Consider the following 21,271-nt stretch of genomic DNA (forward strand, 5'->3'; position numbering starts at 1 on the left):
GGGTATAAGGGCATATTCTGAAACATATCGAGCTGGCATCAGCCCCAGCAGCATCTATCTCTCAGTACCCCCACTGAAAAAGAGAATTCTAGGATGGAGCAATTTATAGGGCAAGTCTTATAGTTTGCCTTATCAGGTCACTAAGAAATGGGCAAATCAAAAGGCAAGTAGCACTCATGGGGACAGAGAATTACTGCAGACGAGGGAGAATCCTGAAACTCAGGGAAGATTCTGAGAAGCTAGAGGAAGATTATGGACACATGGCCAAGGAAGTCCCCACATTTGCTTCCTGTCAACCCCACATCTCTTAACATAAACAAAGACAAATCACATGACTGAAAGGTGAATCATTTATTGACCAGGTAGAGGAAGGTCTTATTCATGGTACTGTTGTCCTGAATATGGCAAAGAGAGTTAGAAATTTGCAGGAAACTTTGATTCGTGGTGAGCTGATGAGTCTTCCTAGATAATTAGGGAAGATCCTGAAGATGCAGAGTTGATGCCTTCACGTGCGATAGTGATGGAAATCAGGTCACAGAACTTGTTGCAAGATGATGTGGGGACCATGGAAGAGAAGATCCTGGAGCCCAAGTGAGGTGGCACTCACTCAGTGCTAAATAAGCAGATGAGAACAAGAACACCGAAACTTATTAAGTGCTTCTCGGACTGAACTGAGGACAAAGAGAATTTCTATTACAAAAAAAAAAAAAATGTTGAAGAAATAGTTATCAACCTGCATTCTAACCCATGTTATTTGCCAGAATAGGGGTAGGGAAGGTGTTAAGTAAATGACTTTTTTTTTTTTTTCTATTGCTGATCCCACCTTAACCTTCCCCCAGTTGAGTCTATGAAAAGAAGAAAAGAAGCAATGAAGGATCTTAGGCTTGCTTCTGCCATCCTCAGCATTGGAAATTTTAAAGAATTTTTGACAAATTGAGGAATAATGGCAAAAGCCATAGCAATCTTTTATTAAATGCTTACTTTATGTAAGGCATAATTGCTAATGAAGCCCCAAAATAAATCTGAGGTAGGAGACAGATGAGGAAACTCAAGAGTCTATTTTCCAGGTTGGAAGACAACTGGAAGGTCCGACAACTCTATTCCCAGATTAGAAGTTAAGGATGTGCAGAAAGAAAGGAAGAGATCGAAGGAAGAAAATTTTTCCATAAATTGGAGGGTGAGATGGCCCTCTGGGCGTGGAAGATGGACCACGAACACAGAAATGTATTTGAGTTTCACACTCACACCCTTTTCCCATTTAAAACTTTAAGTCATGATTTTTAGCACATTATCAATTACTGAGCCCTTTTCTCCAGCGTTATATCCACACAGTAACTCTGTAAGGTAGACATCATTCTTTCCCTTTTAATTGCTACATCATTTGCTCAAAAAGCTCATAGCAGGAGTGGATCCTGAACCCAGGTCCTCCAACTCCGAATTTCAAGCTCTCCCAACAGGCTTCCTTACCAAATTATTTTTATTGTAATCTTTGGACATAAACCCCTAATGCTTTTGGGAGGCACGGATCCCTGAGCCAGCCCCTCTCCAGCAGAGCTCACCAACCTGGAGGCCTGGGCCACTCCACTCCCTCGGGCCTGGAGACAGTGATCTACAGAGGCAGAGAAGAGCACATTCAAATACCAACCCTGGTTTATTTCCCAGAATGAAAACAGATGATTCTCCAGGGAAGGACCAAGGGCACTGACTGGGATATTAACTTCTCTTGGATTTTTCCCTTCAGGAACATTCCCATTCAGTAAAATGGGAATTTAGGCAGAGAAAGCCAGAGAGAGCTCAACTTACCGACTTTGGTAATATGGAAACATGTGGAAATATGTTTTCCTTAACAATCCCATATTTTTGGCAAATTTTCACAAACTTTTTCTTGATTTTGGACCCACGTCTGGTTCTCGGGCTGTGGGAAGAGTGACAGTAACTGCTTTGTCTTGTTTATTGGTCACTGAGGCTCTTCAGAGGGGTGGGGTTCCAGCCAGATGGGAAAATGAATGGTACTGATTGGGTGCTTAGGCAGAAGTCTTGGAGATGAAACAATAACCTGTCTTGAATTTGACATCTTTAGGATATCTTTCTGGCATGATGAGAGATTCATCATCTTCCCAACACTGAGCCTGAGAGATTTTACCAAAGGTGAGCATCTATCTTCAGAGGAGGAGAGATGTCCCAGGATAAGATTGGGAAGACCACTCTGTCTCCAGGCTTCCTTCCTTCCCCAGTCTCCCCACCCCACGATGAGTGTCAGCATGAAAATACTCTACCATAGAGCTCCAGCAGTTGGAATGATTCATTGTTGTTGACATTCATGAGATAAAAAATAATATATTCAGTATAGTTCGTTTGAAGTATGCGAAATTTATTGTCTTCATCATCTGTGGAGGAAACAGAACACAGCTCAGAACTCCTTTGGTCCATGGGAAGGAAGTGAAACCCTTTCACTTCCTATTCTCTCCCACAAAACAAATTCAAGTGCATATCCTGGAAGAAATAGAGAGTGATATCTACTGCCTTCCATTTGCATCTCTCTGGGATTCATGAGGCAACGTCTAAGGAACACTGGTAGACTGACCACTAGGGGTAGAAAAATTCAGCCACAGCAGCAGCTTTCCCTCTATCATGCTCCCTGAAACTCACCTACCCTCCCTCAGCCATCTCTGCCAACTGTGTGTCTCTGTCTTCTCTATAAGCCCCATTGCATTATATACCCAGGGTTGTATCCTGAATAATGTGCTGTGGCAATGGCCATCAGACATCATCAGAAAGTGGGCAAGGAATGAGAAGCTGTCCTGCCAGTTTACTTTCTTTTTTTTTTTTTGCCAATTTTCTTTTGTTGCAGGAGGTACATGTGACCAAACTGCCTTCTATACCTGATGGTACTGTGTGCCAGGCACTGGCTTTTACACACACATTTCTCCCAAATTCAGGATATTGGCTATTAGATGGCCCCACTGTATTACCTAAACAAGCATATCAGGAACTGATCAAGATCCTGAAGATACTGGGTTTTAGCAAATTCCTTGCAGTTGGAAGTAGAATTTAGAAAGACCTTTTTTTTTTTGCATACTTACAGATAACACTATATACACCATTCTCTCCTGCTTTGTCAGAAAGCAAAGACATTTCAGTACATGCTCCACTTACCCTGTAAAACAGAATGAGCTGATGCCCAAGAGATACTGATGGGGCTGGCTCCTTCACACTCTACCTGTAACTTGAGTTTACGATTCCACTGATTAACTGTTGAACATTTTTGGGTATAGTTTCCAAAGAACTTTTATTTACATTATTCACTTTATTTGCTGCTTTGAGAATGAGTCAACTACTTCTATCACTATTACTCTACCACTACTTCCCACTATTACTATTAAGATAGCTACTTGTTGAGAGAATTAGCTGGGTTCTTACCACGTGCCAGCCTCTCAGATATGTGCCTTATGAACATAACCTCACTTGGTCCTCACAAAAAACCATGAGAGACAATTATTATCATCTTCTTTAACTCTAGGGAAAATTGGGGAAGAAACAGATGAATTTTCTTGGTCACACATATAGATTCAAGAACGAGATAGGCTGTTGATTCTGAATCCTATGCTGTTAACCTATGCTGTCTTGCCACACTACTTATGATTCTGATGCCCCTCTACCCCTTACCTCCTCTACTCCTGTTTAAATTCATGCCTGTCACCAATTCTTATCTCTGAATCTAGAAAAGCCACAGGTTCACCAAACCCCAAATCAGTGCCAGATGATGGACCCTGATTTTAGGTACAGGCCCAGAATGTATGTATACGTGTGTGTGTTTGTGTATGTGTGTGTGTGTGTGTGTGTGTGTAGAGGTCCAAGACCATATTCGGGCTTCTGTTTTTTCTTTCCCAAGCAAAAAACCCACTTACTTTGTATGAAATTTAAAGAACAAAGAAAAATTTTCCAAGGCATGGATGTGCTCCACAAAAACTCTCATGCTACCATTTTCTTCTACCTTTTCTTCGGTGTCTGAGGCCAAGAGGATGGAATATCACTCCCCTGAAATCTGCAATAAATCAATAAAATGATTGGGTGAGAAAAGAGGAAAGAGATACAACATGAACACTTGTCTCCTTGAACTCTGGCCTGTGGGCCAGGACTCATCATGGTGATGTGAAGATGAAATTAGAACTCAGATCAATTGGCACCACACCTAGGACTCTTTCCACTGTCCCTCCAGTGAGAATGGAGGTACCCAAATGTTGTCGTCTTTTAACATGGCACAACTGCCCTTAGTCTAAGGTCTGAAATCACCCCTTTTGCCTAATATGTCAAGGAACTGCTGCCCTCCAGGAGGGTCACCTTGTTTCAGAATCCTCCAAACCACCTCCAAAATCCAAAGTCACTACTCTCCACTGCCCCTACCTTTGAAATATCGAAGTTGCTTCTCACAACATCAGGGTTTCCTTCCTTGTGGGCACAGACTAGAGTCAGCCCCAGACACAGCAACGGCAGCTTCATCTTGGCAGGGGACAGTGCTGTCTTCTCTGTAGTCACTGGGAGTGAGTCTTTCCCTGACGGTGGCTCCTCTCCCCAGAGCCTCTGTTTTTATATCTGTTCTGGGTCCAGTTTTTTGTCCACAAGGCACCACCTTTCCTCCATGAAGTGGGAGAACCCAAGACTATCTGATCCCAGAGACCCTATAATTATTGACTCCACGACACAGGTTGAGGCTTGATGTCTTTGGCATGAAGGACAGATGGAAGAGGAATAAGTAATGCTTTAGACCCTCAGGTGTGTCTGGCTGGTAGTTACTACTGAAGAAGCTGCATGTAGATTTCCCTAAAATGTGACCCTAGGGATGTAGCTGTGAGTCTGATCAAGGGAAGGGCAAGTAGCAACTCTCTCTTGGTCAAAAAATATTTGACGGATGAATGGATAATTTGAGGAGTATTGCTCTTCCAATAAGGAATTAGGAGATGCTTCCATACCAAAAAAGCAAAAACTATGCCCTCCCATTTGTGGCCGCAAGTTAAGTAGCTGGTCACCAACCACACTAAGACTTCCTTGCCCAAAACCAAAATACTGCATAGAGCATTTTATAAGTGACCCACGGGAAGGGTGACAGTCTGCCAGGAGGCCGAGAAACAACTAGCCTAAGTCATGACTCAGCATGGGTAAAGGGCTTATGGAGTCCATATATGACCAGATAACAATCCATTTATAACAGGTAACTTGATTGAAACTAACGGCTGACTGGAAATGGACTTAGTGACCTTGTCTTTAGTCACACTCTTAATTAATTGAACAAATGACTCATTGAGAAAGCCAGTAGGAACATTCAAGCCATCTTATATAATAGCAAGACATAGTCAGTGCCAAGAAGAATACCAAGAAATAAAGCTTATTTGATTCATGTGCCACAGTGGAAGTACTCCCTGGTCCCTAGCACCCGGGGTGATTATATTCTGCTGGTATTAGCTCAAATCCAGTTCTAAAATATCCATTCTCTTCACTGATGAAAGGTTGCTTGGAGCTAACAGCATCCCATGGTGTCATCTGTGTCCTTCGGAAAACAGATCCTGAGACAGATTTAGGAGTATAAAAGCCTTACTGGGAGTAACACTTGTGAAAGGAAAAAGGAGGAAATGGGATTAGGGAAGGGGAGTTGCCAGACCATGACATAGATCTGACAAAGTCTTTGTCAGCCCAGCAGGGATCTCTGAGCATGTGAGAAGAGTCCTGTGTTAGGCAGAAATGGATGGGACCTTGTACCACAGTCTTGCAAAGTCATTGGATGGGGCCACCCCAAGAAGACCACTACCTCAGCTCAGGAGTTGAGGCCAATCTGAACCAGTTAACAGTGGAGGCTGTGAGCCAACCACACTCCTCAAGGCTGCGCAATGAGCCCTTTCGTGAAGAGGGAATCTGAGCAATACATGTCTATGTCTGGCACACCATCCTAATATCCAGAAGGAGGCAGTCCCGTCAAAAGGGATCCAGAGTTCTCTTCCCACATGGGGTAGGGGTGGAAGCAGAAACCCTTTCCTTCTTTTCTAGTTTGAAATTTCTACCACAACCTGAGGGTTCCCTGTAGGTAAGAAACCCAAGGATAACAGTGATTGTCACCTCCAGATTCACTCATCAAAATTCAGCAAGTACTTACATACACATGGGCCCAGGTTACCCAGAGGTCCATCTGGGACTCTCCTGGTAGCACATCAGTTGCTGGTCAGTAGTAAGACCAGTTTATTCCAATGGTACTGACACCACCAGGCTTGGGGGGGCAGGAACAGAGTTTGGGCAGTGGAAGAATAATCATAAGTCTCGGATTCTGTGCCCTTCGGGAAAGGGTCAAGGAGCCCCAAAGATAAAAATCATTCATGTAACCATTTTGCCATAGGCTGGACCTAATTTGAAAAATAAGAAAATCTGCTTCATATCATCAATGTAAGGGTCTGATGGAATTATTTATGTAAAGCGCTTGGCATATGGACGGCTACATGTAAAAGAATGAAATTAGAACATTCTCTAACACCATACACAAAACTAAACTCAAAATGGATTAAAGACCTAAATGTAAGACCGGACACTATAAAACTCTTAGAGGAAGACATAGGCAAAATACTCTCTGACATAAACCGCAGCAAGATATTTTTGGATCCACCTCCTAGAATAATGAAAATAAAAACAAAAATAAACAAATGGGACCAAATTAAACTTAAAAGCTTTTGCATAGCAAAGGAAACTATAAACAAGATGAAAAGGCTACTTACAGAATGGGAGAAAATATTTGCAAACTATGCAACCAACAAGGGATTAATCTCCAAAATATGCAAACAGCTCATGCAGCTCAATATCAAAAAAAACAAACAACCCAATCAAAAAATGGGCAGAAGATCTAAATAGACATTTCTCCAAAGAAGACATACAGATGGCCCAAAAGAACATGAAAAGATGTTCAACATCACTAATTATTAGAGAAATGCAAAGCAAAACAGCAATAAGGTATCACCTCATACCGGTCAGAATGGCCATCATCAAAAAGTCTACAAATAACAAATGATGGAGAGGGTGTGGAGGAAATGGAACCCTTCTACACTGTTGGTCGGAAGGTAAATTGGTACAGTCACTATGGAGAACAGTATGGAGGTTCCTTAAAAAACTACATATAGAACTACCATATGATGCAGCAATCCCACTCCTGCAATCCCACTTCAGGCATATATCTGAATAAAACCATAATTCAAAAAGATACACGTCCATCGACAGATAAATGGATAAAGAAGATGTGGTATATTTATACAATGGAATATTACTCAGCCATAAAAAAGAATGAAATAATGCCATTTGCAGCAACATGGATGGACCTAGAGATTATCATACTAAGTGAAGTAGGTCAGACAGAGAAAGACAAATACCATATGATATCACTTATATATGGAATCTAAAAAAATGATACAAATGAACTTATTTACAAAACAGAAGCAGACTCACAGACATTGAAAACAAACTTACGGTTACCAGAGGGGAAAGGTGGGGCAGAGGAGGGATAAATTAGGAGGTTGGGATTAACATAGACACACTACTATATATAAAATAGATAATCAACAAGGACCTACTCTATAGCACAGGGAACTCTACTTAATATTCTGTAATAACCTATATGGGAAAAGAATCTGAAAAAGAATAGATACATGTGTATGTATAACTGAATCACTTTGCTGTACACCTGAAACTAACACAACATTGTAAATCGACTCTACTCCAATATAAAATAAAAATTTTTTCAAAAGAGCTTAGCATAGTGTCTGGCACATAGTAAGTGGTCAGTTAATGGAAGCCAATCATATTCTTTTCTTTTGATCACCTTAGTCATTCAATAAGCAGTCATTGTTGGCTTACTATGTCCAAGCTCTGAGAGTACAATGTTGACAAAAATAGCTCAAACTCCTGCCCTTACTGAGCTTCTACAGTGGTCCATTTTCTTTTTAATCTTCACATTCTGGATCCTATAAGGTCAGGAGCATCACCTGAGGAAAAAGACCAAACTAGATGCCTCTCCTTTAATTGTAGCGTCTACAAAAACCCCTGACTTCTTTCTTCTTTTCCTCATGCTGCAACCCCTTCTGGAAAGCCCTCCCTTCTCTGCCTGTTCAAATTTTACCCTTCCTCCAAGGCCCCGCTCAAGAATTCCTTTGATTCCCCAAGGCTCACTCTTCTCATCCTTTGTATGTCCCCATAGCACCTAGAGTTTCACGCTTACTTTATAGCAGTCCGTCACTTATTGGATTGTGCTACTGTCAAAACATAATTCTCAAAGAGTTAAAGAACATAACTCTCATACAACTATATGGCGAGCCTGTGTCAAAGATTTAATGTTAAATCATTTTTTAAGGACCCAAAAGAATGACAGCTGATTCAAAGGAGGATATGAGAAGCTGATGTATATGTAAGTCAGTGAAAGAAAAAACTGCTGGGATAAAATTGCTAAGTTAGACACACGTGGTTAATGTCCTACAGGGCAATAAATCCACAACTTTTGTGGTTATTGTCTCCACTGGACAGAAAGCATTTACATATTTACCAGACAAAAATAATTTGCACCTTCTCAGTTTTTTATCAATTAATCTCTAACTTCACAGAGCCTGGCCCCTAAACAACAGTAAACAGTAAGTTAAACACAGTCACATTTGCCAAGAGTGTGGTGTGCTCCAAGGACAAAGAACAAGATAAACTCAAAGGGCCAATGTCACTGGAACAGAGGGTTACCAGACCCTTGTCACTCTGTCACGCAGCAACCACCCAACATCTCTGAGCTTTCCCAAGCAGCATGCCTTGCCCCTTTCCCATCCCATATACAGAAAGGTATTCATCCCATTGGAAACATGCAGACCCTACCCAATCAGCAGGTGACTCAGAAGTCCCTTTGCTCCCTGGCTATAAAAACAGACAAGCAACCCGTGCTCATGGTCGACTTTCCCTGGCTACCGGGAAGTCGGCCCGCAGTCCTTGCAGCGAAAACTCTGTCTTCCTCACATTCTGCCTTGTGTCTGGAAATTCTTTTCCAACCGGCGCTCGGACCACGACAAAGAGAACCAGGTGACCCTAGGACGGCTTATTAGGTAGCGCTCTTGTATGACTCTGAAAGGAGACATGGTTATCTTTTACCTTTTCTCCATTTTGGGATAACTTTATAAAACACTGGTTTCTGTGTTTACACACACACTGGAAAGGTGATTGTGAAAAGACAGGCTCTGGAAATAATAGTAGGGAAGTTGAAGACAAGGTTCTACCATCAGGAGGGAAAAAAACAAGCTTATAACATAGGCAACACCAGTGTTCCAGGAGAAAGCTTGGGGCATCTTAGCTGCATTCTGAGTGAATCCCTTTCAAAAACACTGCTCTTCTTTTCATTCTTTTGCTTATGGCCTTGCATTAGGCAACTGTCTTGATCTCTTCCCCACCAGATACTGACTTGAGCTCCAAAGGGAAATAACTGGTCCCCGTTCTTCTGTTTCCTCCTGGGCTTAGTACACAACAGGCACTAAATTTATACTTTTTACACCAAATCTAGTTTGCCTACCAATTCTCCTTTTTGCCTGGCATCTTGAAAAGAAGCAAGTCCTTTAAGCCAAGGAACCAAATACTTTTCCTTTGGAAAAACAAAGTCTTCATAAGACCATTGAGAGTCTTTTATTAAAAACTGGCAAAGCAGGAAAATGAAGTGGCCACAAGGTGGCAGAAGAGGAGAGATTTTATTTTCCTCCAGGAGAAAGAACTAATGAGAAAGTGTCTTAGCTGTTTTCACTTAGAAACTTGCTTGTTTGTGATGTATTGATAAGAATCATGATAACACAGGTGAACAGTTAAAATCTGCTTATCAGTTTAAATGCCTTTTTTAAAGGAAATAATTTTTCAATTTTAATTAATTCAATGTGAAGTGGGACAATTTTGTTTGTTGTTAGTTTCTCCAGCTTTCTCCAGCTTACTCAGAAACCTATACCAAACTCATTGGATCATATTCAGGGGACAACTGCAGAAAACACGACATGTATTGAGTTGAACCATATAAAATTTTCATTTTATAGGTGAAAAGAGTTGATAATTGGCAGTCTCTTACGGTTCAACTGAATAGTAGTGATGCTACTGTTGACATTAATGATCTTCTTTTCCTGACGTGTAATTATTGTTCTTAAATTATAGGATTTTATCAGAAAGATACATGCACCCCTATGTTCATAGCAGTACTATTTACAATAGCCAATACATGGAAACAACCTAAATGTTCATCCACAGATGAATGGATAAAGAAGATGTGGTTCATATATACAATGGAATACTATGCAGTCATAAAAAAGAATGAAATAATGCCATTTGCAGCAACATGGATGGACCTAGAGATCATCATACTTAAGTGAAGTAAGTCAGAAAGAGAAAGACAAATACCATATGATATCACTTACATGTGTAATCTAAAATATGACACAAATGAACTTATCTACAAAACAGAAACAGACTCACAGACATAGGGAACAGACTTGTGGTTGCCAAGGAGGAGGGGGTTGAGGGAGGGATGGACTGGGAGTTTGGGATTAGCAGATGCAAACTATTATATATAGAATGGATAAACAACAAGGTCCTACTGTATAACACAGGGAACTATATTCAATATCCTGTGATAAACCATAATGGAAAAGAATTTGAAAAAGAATGTATATATGTGTATACCTGAATCACTTTGCTATACAGTAGAAATTAACACAACATTGTAAATCAACTATACTTCAATATAAAACATAGAATTTTAAAATATATTTTTGTCATTAATGTCAGAAACTTTTTAAAATGCCTAAAGAAATCCTTAAAACTGGACTATTAATTGTGCCAAGATGAATTTGGAAATGACTGGCATTTCCTGATTTTTGCCTTACTTAATTCACTTAATAGACATTAATTCAGAACTTGCAGTCTGAGCTTGAGAGTCAATTTTCTGGGATGATCATAGTTTTGATGCTGGCATTTAGGTTTTATTTAGAATGTAAAACAATGAAAAAGTTTTTGAATAGTATATATGGAACAGATTTTTTTAAATATATGCTTTAAAAATCTACCAGTTTCTTCAAATACATTATTTGCAAATCTAGTAACATACACTTTGTTTATTATAAAGCAAGTATATAAACAGCTTTGTACAGTGAGAACTGCCAAATTTAAAAAAAAATTTTATTGGGGAATAATTGATTTACAGTGATGTGTTAGCTTCAGGTGTACAGCAAAGTGAATCTGTTATACAAATGCATATATCCATTCTTTTTTAGATTCTGTAGAAGTGCCGATTTGTGTGATTTTCCATGTTAAACAACTGTAGTGTTCAGTCTAACCGCATGTGATGTAGTCCATCCAGTCATGTGTTTTGGAGAGGGTTCTTTATTCAATGAAGTTTTAATTTAGTATATAGAAAAATGAAGGAGGGAAGGGGCAGGTCAAATGCTGATGAAAAGCCAAGTAAAATGAGGACTGAAAAAAGGTCTGTGCAATTTAGTATTCTGAAGATAACAGGTGGCCTTAGAAAGACCTGTTACTATGAAGCTACAGGGGCAGCAGCTTCTCCAAGATCTCTGTAACTGTCCATGCTTGGATCTGTCCCAGATCATCCAGAGATGAAAGGGGAAGAATTCATAACCACATTTTCCATCAGCAGCGTGGGACACAGCTGAAGCTGGTTGAAGTCAGAAGAGGAAGACGCGCAGAGCGGAGCAGAGGCGGAAAGTGCAGCAAGGTGCAGGATCGCCCCCTAGTGGCCAGCCGGAGGGATGACCTGCTCCCCACAGCCACACTGGCTGCTCCTGGCCCCGCAGGCGCAGCCTCTTCCTGCTTCCTCTCCCCCTCTGTGCATTGTGAGAAGATTTCTGAGGTCAGGAGTACTGAATGCTTATTTTTGTCATATACACACATGTAAATATAATTTGCAACTATTAGCTGAGGAGTCTCAGCAGAGTACAGAAGTGTTACCCATTATGGCGACCTTTAAAAACTGGAAAGTCTGGGGGCTTCCCTGGTGATGCAGTGGTTGAGAGTCCGCCTGCCAATGCAGGGGACACGGGTTCGAGCTCTGGTCTGGAAAGATCCCACATGCCGCGGAGAAACTAAGCCCGTGCGCCACAACTACTGAGCCTGAGCTCTAGAGCCCGCGAGCCACAGCTACTGAGCCTGCACACTGCAACTACTGAAGCCCGTGTGCCTAGAGCCTGTGCTCCACAACAGGAGAAGCCACCGCAGTGAGAAGCCCGTGCACCGCAACGAAGAGTAGCCCCCGCTCGCCGCAACTAGAGAAAGCCCACACGCAGCAACAAAGACCCAACGCAGCCAAAAATAAATAAATAAATAAATAAATAAATAAATAAATAAATAAATAAATAAATAAATAAATAAATAAATTTATATTTAAAAAATTGGAATGTCTGTTATTTTAACAAATTTGAGAACTGCAGCAATGGCTATTGGCTCTAATCTTCATCTGGTTGATTTTCATTCACGAGTGTAACCTATTTTCTATACAACTTCCAGAGAAAACTTATAAAAATGGAAATGAGATCACTTTACCGCTGAAAATCTCGATCTTTCCATCACTCCTAGAAAAACCATCCAAACTGCTTCCAGTGTTGACCTCTCCAAGCCCACCCTCATGTCCTGGCTGGCTCCCTCCTTCACTGGGCTTTTTGCTGTTCCCTGAACATGTCGAGCTTGTTTCCATCCCATGACCTTTGCAATTGCTATTCCCTCTAAAACACGTTTCTCCTACCCGGTGGCAAGGCTTGTTCTTCCCAAAGTCACTGCCTAGCCTGCTTAGTTCCTCCATTAGCACATCGTCCCTCCAATTTTATTATACATTTGTTTCATTTGTTTGCTTATTGTCTGTCTCTCTGAATAGAATATAAACTCCCCAAGTACAGAGATTTTGTTCGCTTGTTCCCTGCTGTGTCCTTAATGCCCAAAACAGCACCTGGCACAGAGCAGGAGCTAAATGAACACACGGCAAATAAAGAATAAAGGAATAGTAAGACACTGGCTATGTGGCATGTCAAAAACCCTGCTTTGGATGTTTCATGCAAAAGTTGTTTGTTTTTTTGTTTGTTTTTTGTTGCATCTTCTCAACTGAACATTTTTCAACTTTTCTGAAAAGAGAAAAACAGCCAATCAAAGACCTCGGAAAATTGCATATCAGAAATAATCAATAAAAATGATTAATATACTCTCCCTCAGATAGTTCAAATTGGATAATTTGTGGGTATCCAGTCTTTTTTCTCCTCCCAGGGGCAAATCATCACAGCCACTTTGCCCAATGTGTGTTGGGGACCAAGAAGCATAACAGGCAGGAGGCCTCTGAATTATCTCATTTCCCTGTTTTACTGGCTGCACTGACCACCTTTCACGAGCCTCAGCTTCTCGGTGCCCATGTGGGGTGGGATGCCTCAATCACGTCCCTTGCCTTTGCTGCAGGTGGGCCTGAGGCTGTCAGCAGGGCCAGGAGTCAGAAAGAAGAGCCAGACACAGTGGGATGAGGGTAGGGAGAAAGACTACCAGCTGGAATCTGCTGGGCACCTCTGCATCCATCTGTCCATCACCACATCTGACTACCATGACCTTCGGAGAGCAATGAGCCCTGAGCTGAGGCCTGAGGTCGAGAATATGCCAACCACAGGAAGAATCTAGGCAAGAGCTTTCAGACAGAGGGAACGGTATGTGTAAAGGCTTAGCTAATGTGAAGAACAGAAAACAGCAGGACAGCTGGACCATAAGGAGCAGGGGAAGAATGGTATGAAACAGAGTTAAGTTATAACCAGGGAATGGTCAGATTATTGTGGGATTTATAAAGTAACGAGTTTGGACTTTATCCAAAGTGCAAGTAATTGAAGGGTTTTAAGCTGGGAAGGGAACATGATCAGATCAGATAAAGTTTTCCAAAGATCACACTGGCTGCTGTGAGCTAAGATGCAGGGTTGGTGGGACAAGAGAGGAAGCACTGGTACACATCCTCACACATATATTTGTGTGCGTGTACTTCTGTAATCTGGATTCCTCAAAGTGGGAGTTCTTGGTCACGAGGTAAGCACTTTTGACCTTTAGATATGTACCCAAATTTGCTTAAATATCACCTCCTTGAAGAGCTTTCCATGACCCTGCCATCTAGGTATGCCGACCCCTGTGCTTTACTTTGTGGCACCCTATTTGTTTTCTTCTTAGCATTGATAATGATATATAAGATCTTGTATTTATTTACTTTTTTATCATTTGTCTCTCCCATGAAGGCAGGACTTGTCTTATTCCCCATTATACTCATTGCCTAGGACAGTACTTCGCATAGTAGACAGACAGTAAGTGAGGATTTGTTGAATAGATAATTGCCCTCCAAAGGGCCTGCACAAATTTAAACTTTCAGCAATAATGTGATAAATATCAAAATGTCATTTATGTTTGCTCCCACCGAAGAAAAAAGAGTAGTAATATTGTTTTTGGTTAAGCAATTTGGAGACCAAATTGGTATTTTATTGTTTATTTACATTCTTTAATTAAAACTACAATGTGATATTGCTATGTGCTAACCAGAATGGCAAAAAAAAAAAAAAAAGGCAAAACCAAAAACCTGACAACATCACATACTGGAGGAATGTGGAACAACCAGGATTCTCATACATTGCTGGTGGAAGGTAAAATGATACAATGACCGATTTATAGGCCAATGAATGAAAAAAATCTAAAAGCAAGGACCATCCCACTTAAATCTGAGAAAAACAAAAGAACCTAAGAGTTACAAAGAAAAAAATAAGTCACATACAAAATCAGAATGGCGTTCCTCACAGGACCATTGGAAGTAAGAAAATGGTGGAGAAATATCTTCAAAATTCTGAGAGAAAATGATTTTTCAACCTAGAGCTCTACATCCAGCCAAGCTATCCATCAAGGGTAAGAGTAGAATAAAGACAGTTTCACAGATGAAGAGTGAACATTTTTACTTCCTTGTATCCTTTATCAGGAAGTTTCTGGAGGAAGATATTCATGAAATGAGGAAGGAAACAAAGAAAAAGAAAGATGTGGGAAATGGGGTGATATACAAGAGAGAAGCAAAAGGAACTCTTAGGATAATGGGAAAGGATCGTCCCAAGACCAAAGCAGCAAAGTTGGCACAAGAGCAAATATCTGACTGGAGAGGGTGAAAAGCTCCAGGAATATGTCTCCAGGTTTAAAAGAAGAAGGAGGAGGGGCAGAAGGAAAAAACCGAGAAAGAGGAAGAAGAAAAGAAATAACTAAAAGGCAATTTACACTTCTGCCAGCTACTCGAATGAGGGAGATGTACATAAAGAAACTAAACCTATAAAGAAATAACAACTCCAAGGAAAACGTAAGTTTTTAGAAGAAAAGATAATGTAATATTACACTATGACGTTCCAGTGTAAATCGTATTTAAAGGGACCAAATAATGTAAAGTCTGGGTTCAAGCCACCTGTCTTGGCAGCCTGCGTACCCAGCCTACATTCATGTTCTTCATGCACATGGGTGCACTGGGGGTAGTAGCCCTGGGCGAGCTGTCGGTTCCGGGGGCCAGCCTCCTGTGAGTGCCCACGGGTGGTGCACAGCCCACGGTCCCACAGTGTACATGGGAACTTAATTATTTTCTTTATTTTCTCCCATTCTAATTGACATGCCCTCGAGTCTAAATTCTGACTTCCTCATTCACCACCAGGCCAGAAGAAATCTCCATACTGGTCTCAGGTTCCATACTAAAATGAGGCCAAAACTCCTTTATTCATCGGAAGAATCAGCAGTTGCCGGCAAGGCAAGGCCCTGGGAAGTTGTAGTTGAGGCTAGTGACCGCTAGGCGGCGACAAAGCTCTCAGAGTGAGGTCACTTCTGGCGCCACTGGATGCCTGGTCTAACGCCCGCTCCGCCAGACTTCCGCAGCGAGATCAGCCACCCACTCGCTCTTTTCCATCCCTCTCTCCCCACAGGGCCCTCACCAAGCCATGGCAACAGGTCAAGGAGGCCGGTCAAGAAAGCTCTGCAGGAATATTACTCAGCCATAGAAAAGAATGAAATAATGCCATTTGCAGCAACATGGATGGACCTAGAGATTATCATACGAAGTAAGTCAAAGAAAAAAAACAGATATCATATGACATCAATTATATGTGGAATCTAAAAAAATGATACAAATGAACTTCTGTACGAAACAGAAATAGACTCACAGACATAGAAAACAAACTCATGGTTATCAAAGGGGAAAGCGGGGAAGGAGGGATAAATTAGATACACACAACTACGTATAAAATAGATAAACAACGAGGACCTTACTGTATAGCACAGGGAACTATATCCAATATCTTGTAATAACCTATAATGGAAAAGAACCTGAACATGTATTTCATATATATATAGCTGAATCACTTTGCTATACACCTGAAACATTGTAAATCGACTATACTTAAATTTAAAAAAAAAAAAAAAAGAAAGAAACCTCTGCAGGTGATGAGAAGAAAATGGAGACCATGAAAAGAAAGTGAAGGGGCAACTGTGCCCAACCAAAGGGAGAGGAAAGGACAAACCTGACTCAAACCTGAGCCGGAGAGCAGACGGCACTGCAGAGGGCCCAGGCCCCGCACTTGGTGTTTGGAGTGTGGTGGTGCAGGGTGTGTGTGTGTGTGTGTGCGCGCACACGCGAGTTGCCTCTAAGGCCAAGTGCACAGGGGCCGGATCGCGGGAAGGTGAGATTGGCTTGAATACCTAACGGGCTGAGAAGAAGGCATCCAGGGCTTGGCCCAGACGCCCACTGGAGCTGGGAATGGGCAGCTAGGGCCTGGGCCAAAGAAGAGATCACAAGAAAATTAGAAAATACTTGGGTCAGTTAAATGACAATGAAGATGTGATATATCAAAATTTGTGGGCTGCAGCCAGTGCAGTGTTTAGAAGAAAATCTGTAGTTTTAAATACTTCCTTTTTATGAAAAAAGAAAAATCTAAAAATCAATGACCCAACGTTTCACTCCATAAGGCTTGTAGAAGAAAAGCAAAGTAAACTGGAAATGCTGGAGGTGGGCACCTCCAGCATGACCTCCACTGCTCTGCTCCTTGGGTCCCCTGGTGCCCCTCAGTGCCAGGGTCCCAGACCTGGCAGATCCTCCCTCTAGGCAGAGGGCACGTGGTGGTTTGAGAGCCGCTGTCTGTGTGCAGGCCCGAAGCAGCTAATGGTTAGAGGTGGGAGGTCTGGGTGTGCTGCGGTAGTTCATTTAAAGCCCCAGTCCCACAGGCTGGTGGTTTCTACCAATATGAATCTTCTCATCCTGGACCACTTTCACTCTGAAAAGAGGAGTAAGATCGAGGAAGCGCCCAGAGCAGGCCCTGAACCCTCCTAGCCTGGCCCTTCTGACCACTTTCTCTTAGTGCTGTCAAACACTTAGGTGATACAGACAAACTTTATTAAACACTTCATGAAGTGGCCAGTCTCTTTTCAGAGAACTGCAAAACGGGGCAGAAAGCATGAAGCTTTTATAGGATGAAGAATAAAGAACAACAGAGAGACAAATAGAAAATATCTAACCGGTTGGGGTCACACAGTTTACCCAGCAATATCTCTTTTTTGTACCAGCTGATCTACTGACATGAGGGCCCAAAAGACCAGTGGTAGGTCACAGCTTCACGTTCAGTGAAGGCCCCGGAAAATAGGACCTCCACTCCAGCACAGCCTAAGTTTGTGGGAAAGGAAGGACAAGTGGGACTCTGGGAGTGATGGTGACAGGAGCCGGTCCTACTTTAACCCTTGGTTCCTGGGCCTGTGTCTAACAGCCACTGGGGGCTGTGAGATAACAGAAAATGTCTATTAGTCTCTGCCTCCGGTCCTGGCACAGAACTCCCAAAACCCTTGTAATTTCCCAAGTGATAAGAGCGCTAAGAGCATCTCTTGTTTTAATGCTTGTCTTTGACCCCGTCCCTGACACAGGCCTCCTGAAACTCTCGTAAATTCCTAGGTGATAAGAGCACTAAGCGCAACTGTTGTTCTAATGAGGCGACTCTGATTGGCCTCCTGGAGGGTGGCTGGTCACCAGAAAGACCAAGCCATGATTAGAAGCTTGGAATTTTCAGCCCCACCCCAATTTCTCCAGAGAGGGGAGAGGGGCTGGAAATGGAATTAATAATTGATCATGCCTGTGTGAGGAAGCTTCTATAAAGTCCTAATAGTACCGGGTTCAGAGAGCTTCTGGGTCGGTGAACCCATCCACATCGGGAGGGTGACTCACCCCAACTCCACAGGGACAGAAGCCCCTGAGCTCGGGATCCTCCCAGGCCTCACCATATGTATCTCTTCATCTGGCAGACCTCTGTATCCTTTATCATCTCCTTTAATAAACTAGTAGACGTAAGTAAGTGTTTCCCTGAGTTCCGTGAGCCACTCTAGCAAATTAATTGAAACTGAGGAGGGGGCCGTGTGAACCTCTGATTTGTAGCCAAACCAGACAGAAGTTGTGGGTAACTCAGGGACCTACTACTTGTGACTGGCGTCCGATTAAGGTGGGAGCAGTCTCATGGGACCGAGCCCTCAGCCTGCGGGATCTGACGCCATTGCCAAGTAGATAGTGTTAAAGTTGAGTTAAAGTATAGGACACCAGCTGGTGCTGTGCAGAACTGCTTGTTGTGAGGCAACAAACCCACATATTTGGTGACCAGAAGTGAAGGGTTCTGTGTGAGCGTGGCAGTGGTGTGAGCATAAAAGAGTCACCCAGGAGGTGGGGGACTGGGTTTGCCCCACTCAGGAGGGAAAGAACTGAGCTTTTCTGGCCCAGGGATGGAGGACAACTTGGGGGGCATAGCTTCAATGTATGTGCCACAACTTGGACAACAGCACTTGAACCCTGAAGAGTGTCATTCCTAAACTGGTGCCTTAGCTGAGTCTTGAAGAGGCCAGCGCAAAATTCTACTAGAATGGCAGCTGGTAGGTCATACAGCATACGGGAGGACCAGTGGATTCCTTGATCATACACCCATTTTCACACATCCTTCACCAAAAATGGGTACACTGATCTGGTTTAAAGACCTAAATGTAAGACAAGATACGATAAAACTCGTAGAGGAAAACATAGGCAGAGCACTCTTTGACATAAATCGCAGCAATATTTTGGGGGGATCTGTCTCCTAAAGTAAAGGAAATAAAAGCAAAAATAAACAAATGGGACCTAATTAGACTTAAAAGCTTTTGCACAGCAAAGGAAACTATGGACAAACAAAAAGACAACATACTGAATGGGAGACAATATTTGCAAATGATATGACCAAAAAGGGATTAATATCCAACATATATAAACAGCTCATACAACTCAACATAAAAAAACCAAACACCTCAATTAAAAAATGGGCAGAAGAACTTGTGAAATAAAATTTATATTCTATGGCAAGACAAGAAATATTTAAACATAAATTTTTTTCTGCCCTTTAACCTCCTCTCTCCCCACACTGTGCATTGTGTATCTGCATTATGCATCAACCAAACCTCCCCCACTGGCATTAATACTTCCTCAACCATAAAAAGCAACATTCTCCTACCATCATCAAGACAACTCCTTAAAAGGTAACATTTCTTCTTGATCCTGTGAGGGTACATATGACCCACCATAATAACGCTTAGATCTGGATTATGTAAACTGTCAATAATATGTCATTTGATGTACAGCCCTCTGTCTCAAGAGACTTATATAACTCTGCCTTGATTTCTAACCAGTGGAATAGTTCTAAGAACTTTCGAGATGCTCTTCCCCGGTTATAACCCTCAGATTTGGCTCAAATAAAATTTTCCATTTATTTCTTAGATCGACTGATTAATTTTTCATCGACAAACTAAATAGACATTTTTCCAAAGAGGAGATGCAGATGGCCAACAGGCACACAAAAAGATACTCCACATTGCTAATCATCAGGGAAATGCAAATCAAAACCACCATGAGATATCACCTCACACCTGTCAGAATGGCTATGATCAAAAAGAACACAAATAACAATGTTGGTTGGTGAGGATGTAGAGAAAAGTGAACACTTGTACACTGTGGGAATGTAAATTGATGCAGCCACTGTGGTAAACAGTATGGAAGTTTCTCAAAAAATTAAAAATAGAATTATCATATGACCCAGCATTTCCACTCCTGGGTATATATCTGATACAAACAAACAAACAAACAAACAAATACAGTAATTCAAAAAGATACATGCACCCCAATGTTCACAGCAGCATTATTTATAATTGCTAAGATATGGAAGCAATCTAAGTGTCCATCAACAGATGAATGGATAAAGAAGATGTGATATATATACATATACACACATATATACATACAATGGAATACTACCCAGCCATAAAAAAGAACAAAATTTTGCCATTTGCAGCAACATGGATGGACTTAGAGGGCATTATGCTAAGTGAAGTAAGTCAGACAAAGACAAATACTGTTGATATATGGTATCACTTATATGTGGAATCTAAAAAAATACAACAAACTAGTGAATATAACCAAAAAGAAGCAGACTCACAGACAGAGAACAAACTAGTGGTTACCAGTTGGGGGGGGGGGCAACATGGGGAGGTACAAACTACTGGGTGTAAGATGGGTTACAAGGATGTATTGTACAACATGGGGAATATAGCTAATATTTTGTAATAACTGTAAATGGAATGTAACCTTTAAAATTGTATAAAATTTTGGGGGGACTTCCCTGGTGGCGCAGTGGTTAAGAATCCACCTGCCAATGCAGGGGACACGGGTTCAGGCCTTGCTATGGGAAGATTCCACATGCCGTGGAGCAACTAAGCCCATGTGCCACAACTACTGAGCCTGCGCTCTAGAGCCCACAAGCCACAACTACTGAGCCCAAGTGCTACAACTACTGAAGCCCACGCGCCTAGAGCCCATGCTCCGCAACAAGAGAAGCCACCGCAATGAGAAGCCCACACACCGCAACGAAGAGTAGCCCCCGCTCGACGCAATTAGAGAAAGCCCGTGCGCAGTAACGAAGACCCAATGCAGCCAAAAATAAATTTAATTAATTTTAAAAAACTTAAAATAAAATACAATTGTATAAAATTTTTTAAATAAATTTAAAAAATGGGTACATTGGTCTGAGGCAATGATTTGTAGGATCTCACATCCATAACTTAGGCATTCAGTAAGCTCTCAATTACTTATGCAGCCAGAGTCACTGCACACAGCAAAGGCAAACCCACACCCAGGTTAGATGTCAATTCCATTAAGAAC

The 21,271-nt window shown here is 41.8% G+C and overlaps 1 protein-coding gene across 1 annotated transcript; it reads right to left on the reverse strand.

Annotated features, from left to right (window-relative positions):
• Positions 1-336: 336 nt before the first annotated feature.
• LOC309634251 (salivary lipocalin-like) lies at positions 337-7,167 on the reverse strand. Its single transcript, XM_082404219.1, is given in 9 exon segments — positions 337-671; positions 1,564-1,609; positions 1,804-1,892; positions 1,895-1,915; positions 2,277-2,387; positions 3,084-3,157; positions 3,909-4,030; positions 4,034-4,045; positions 4,405-7,167. Coding segments are annotated over 9 exon segments (639 nt in total). The 5' UTR covers positions 4,501-7,167; the 3' UTR covers positions 337-603.
• Positions 7,168-21,271: the final 14,104 nt, after the last annotated feature.

This window comes from Balaenoptera borealis (assembly GCF_965194805.1).
Source record: "Balaenoptera borealis genome assembly, chromosome: 8".
Lineage (NCBI taxonomy): Eukaryota > Metazoa > Chordata > Mammalia > Artiodactyla > Balaenopteridae > Balaenoptera > Balaenoptera borealis.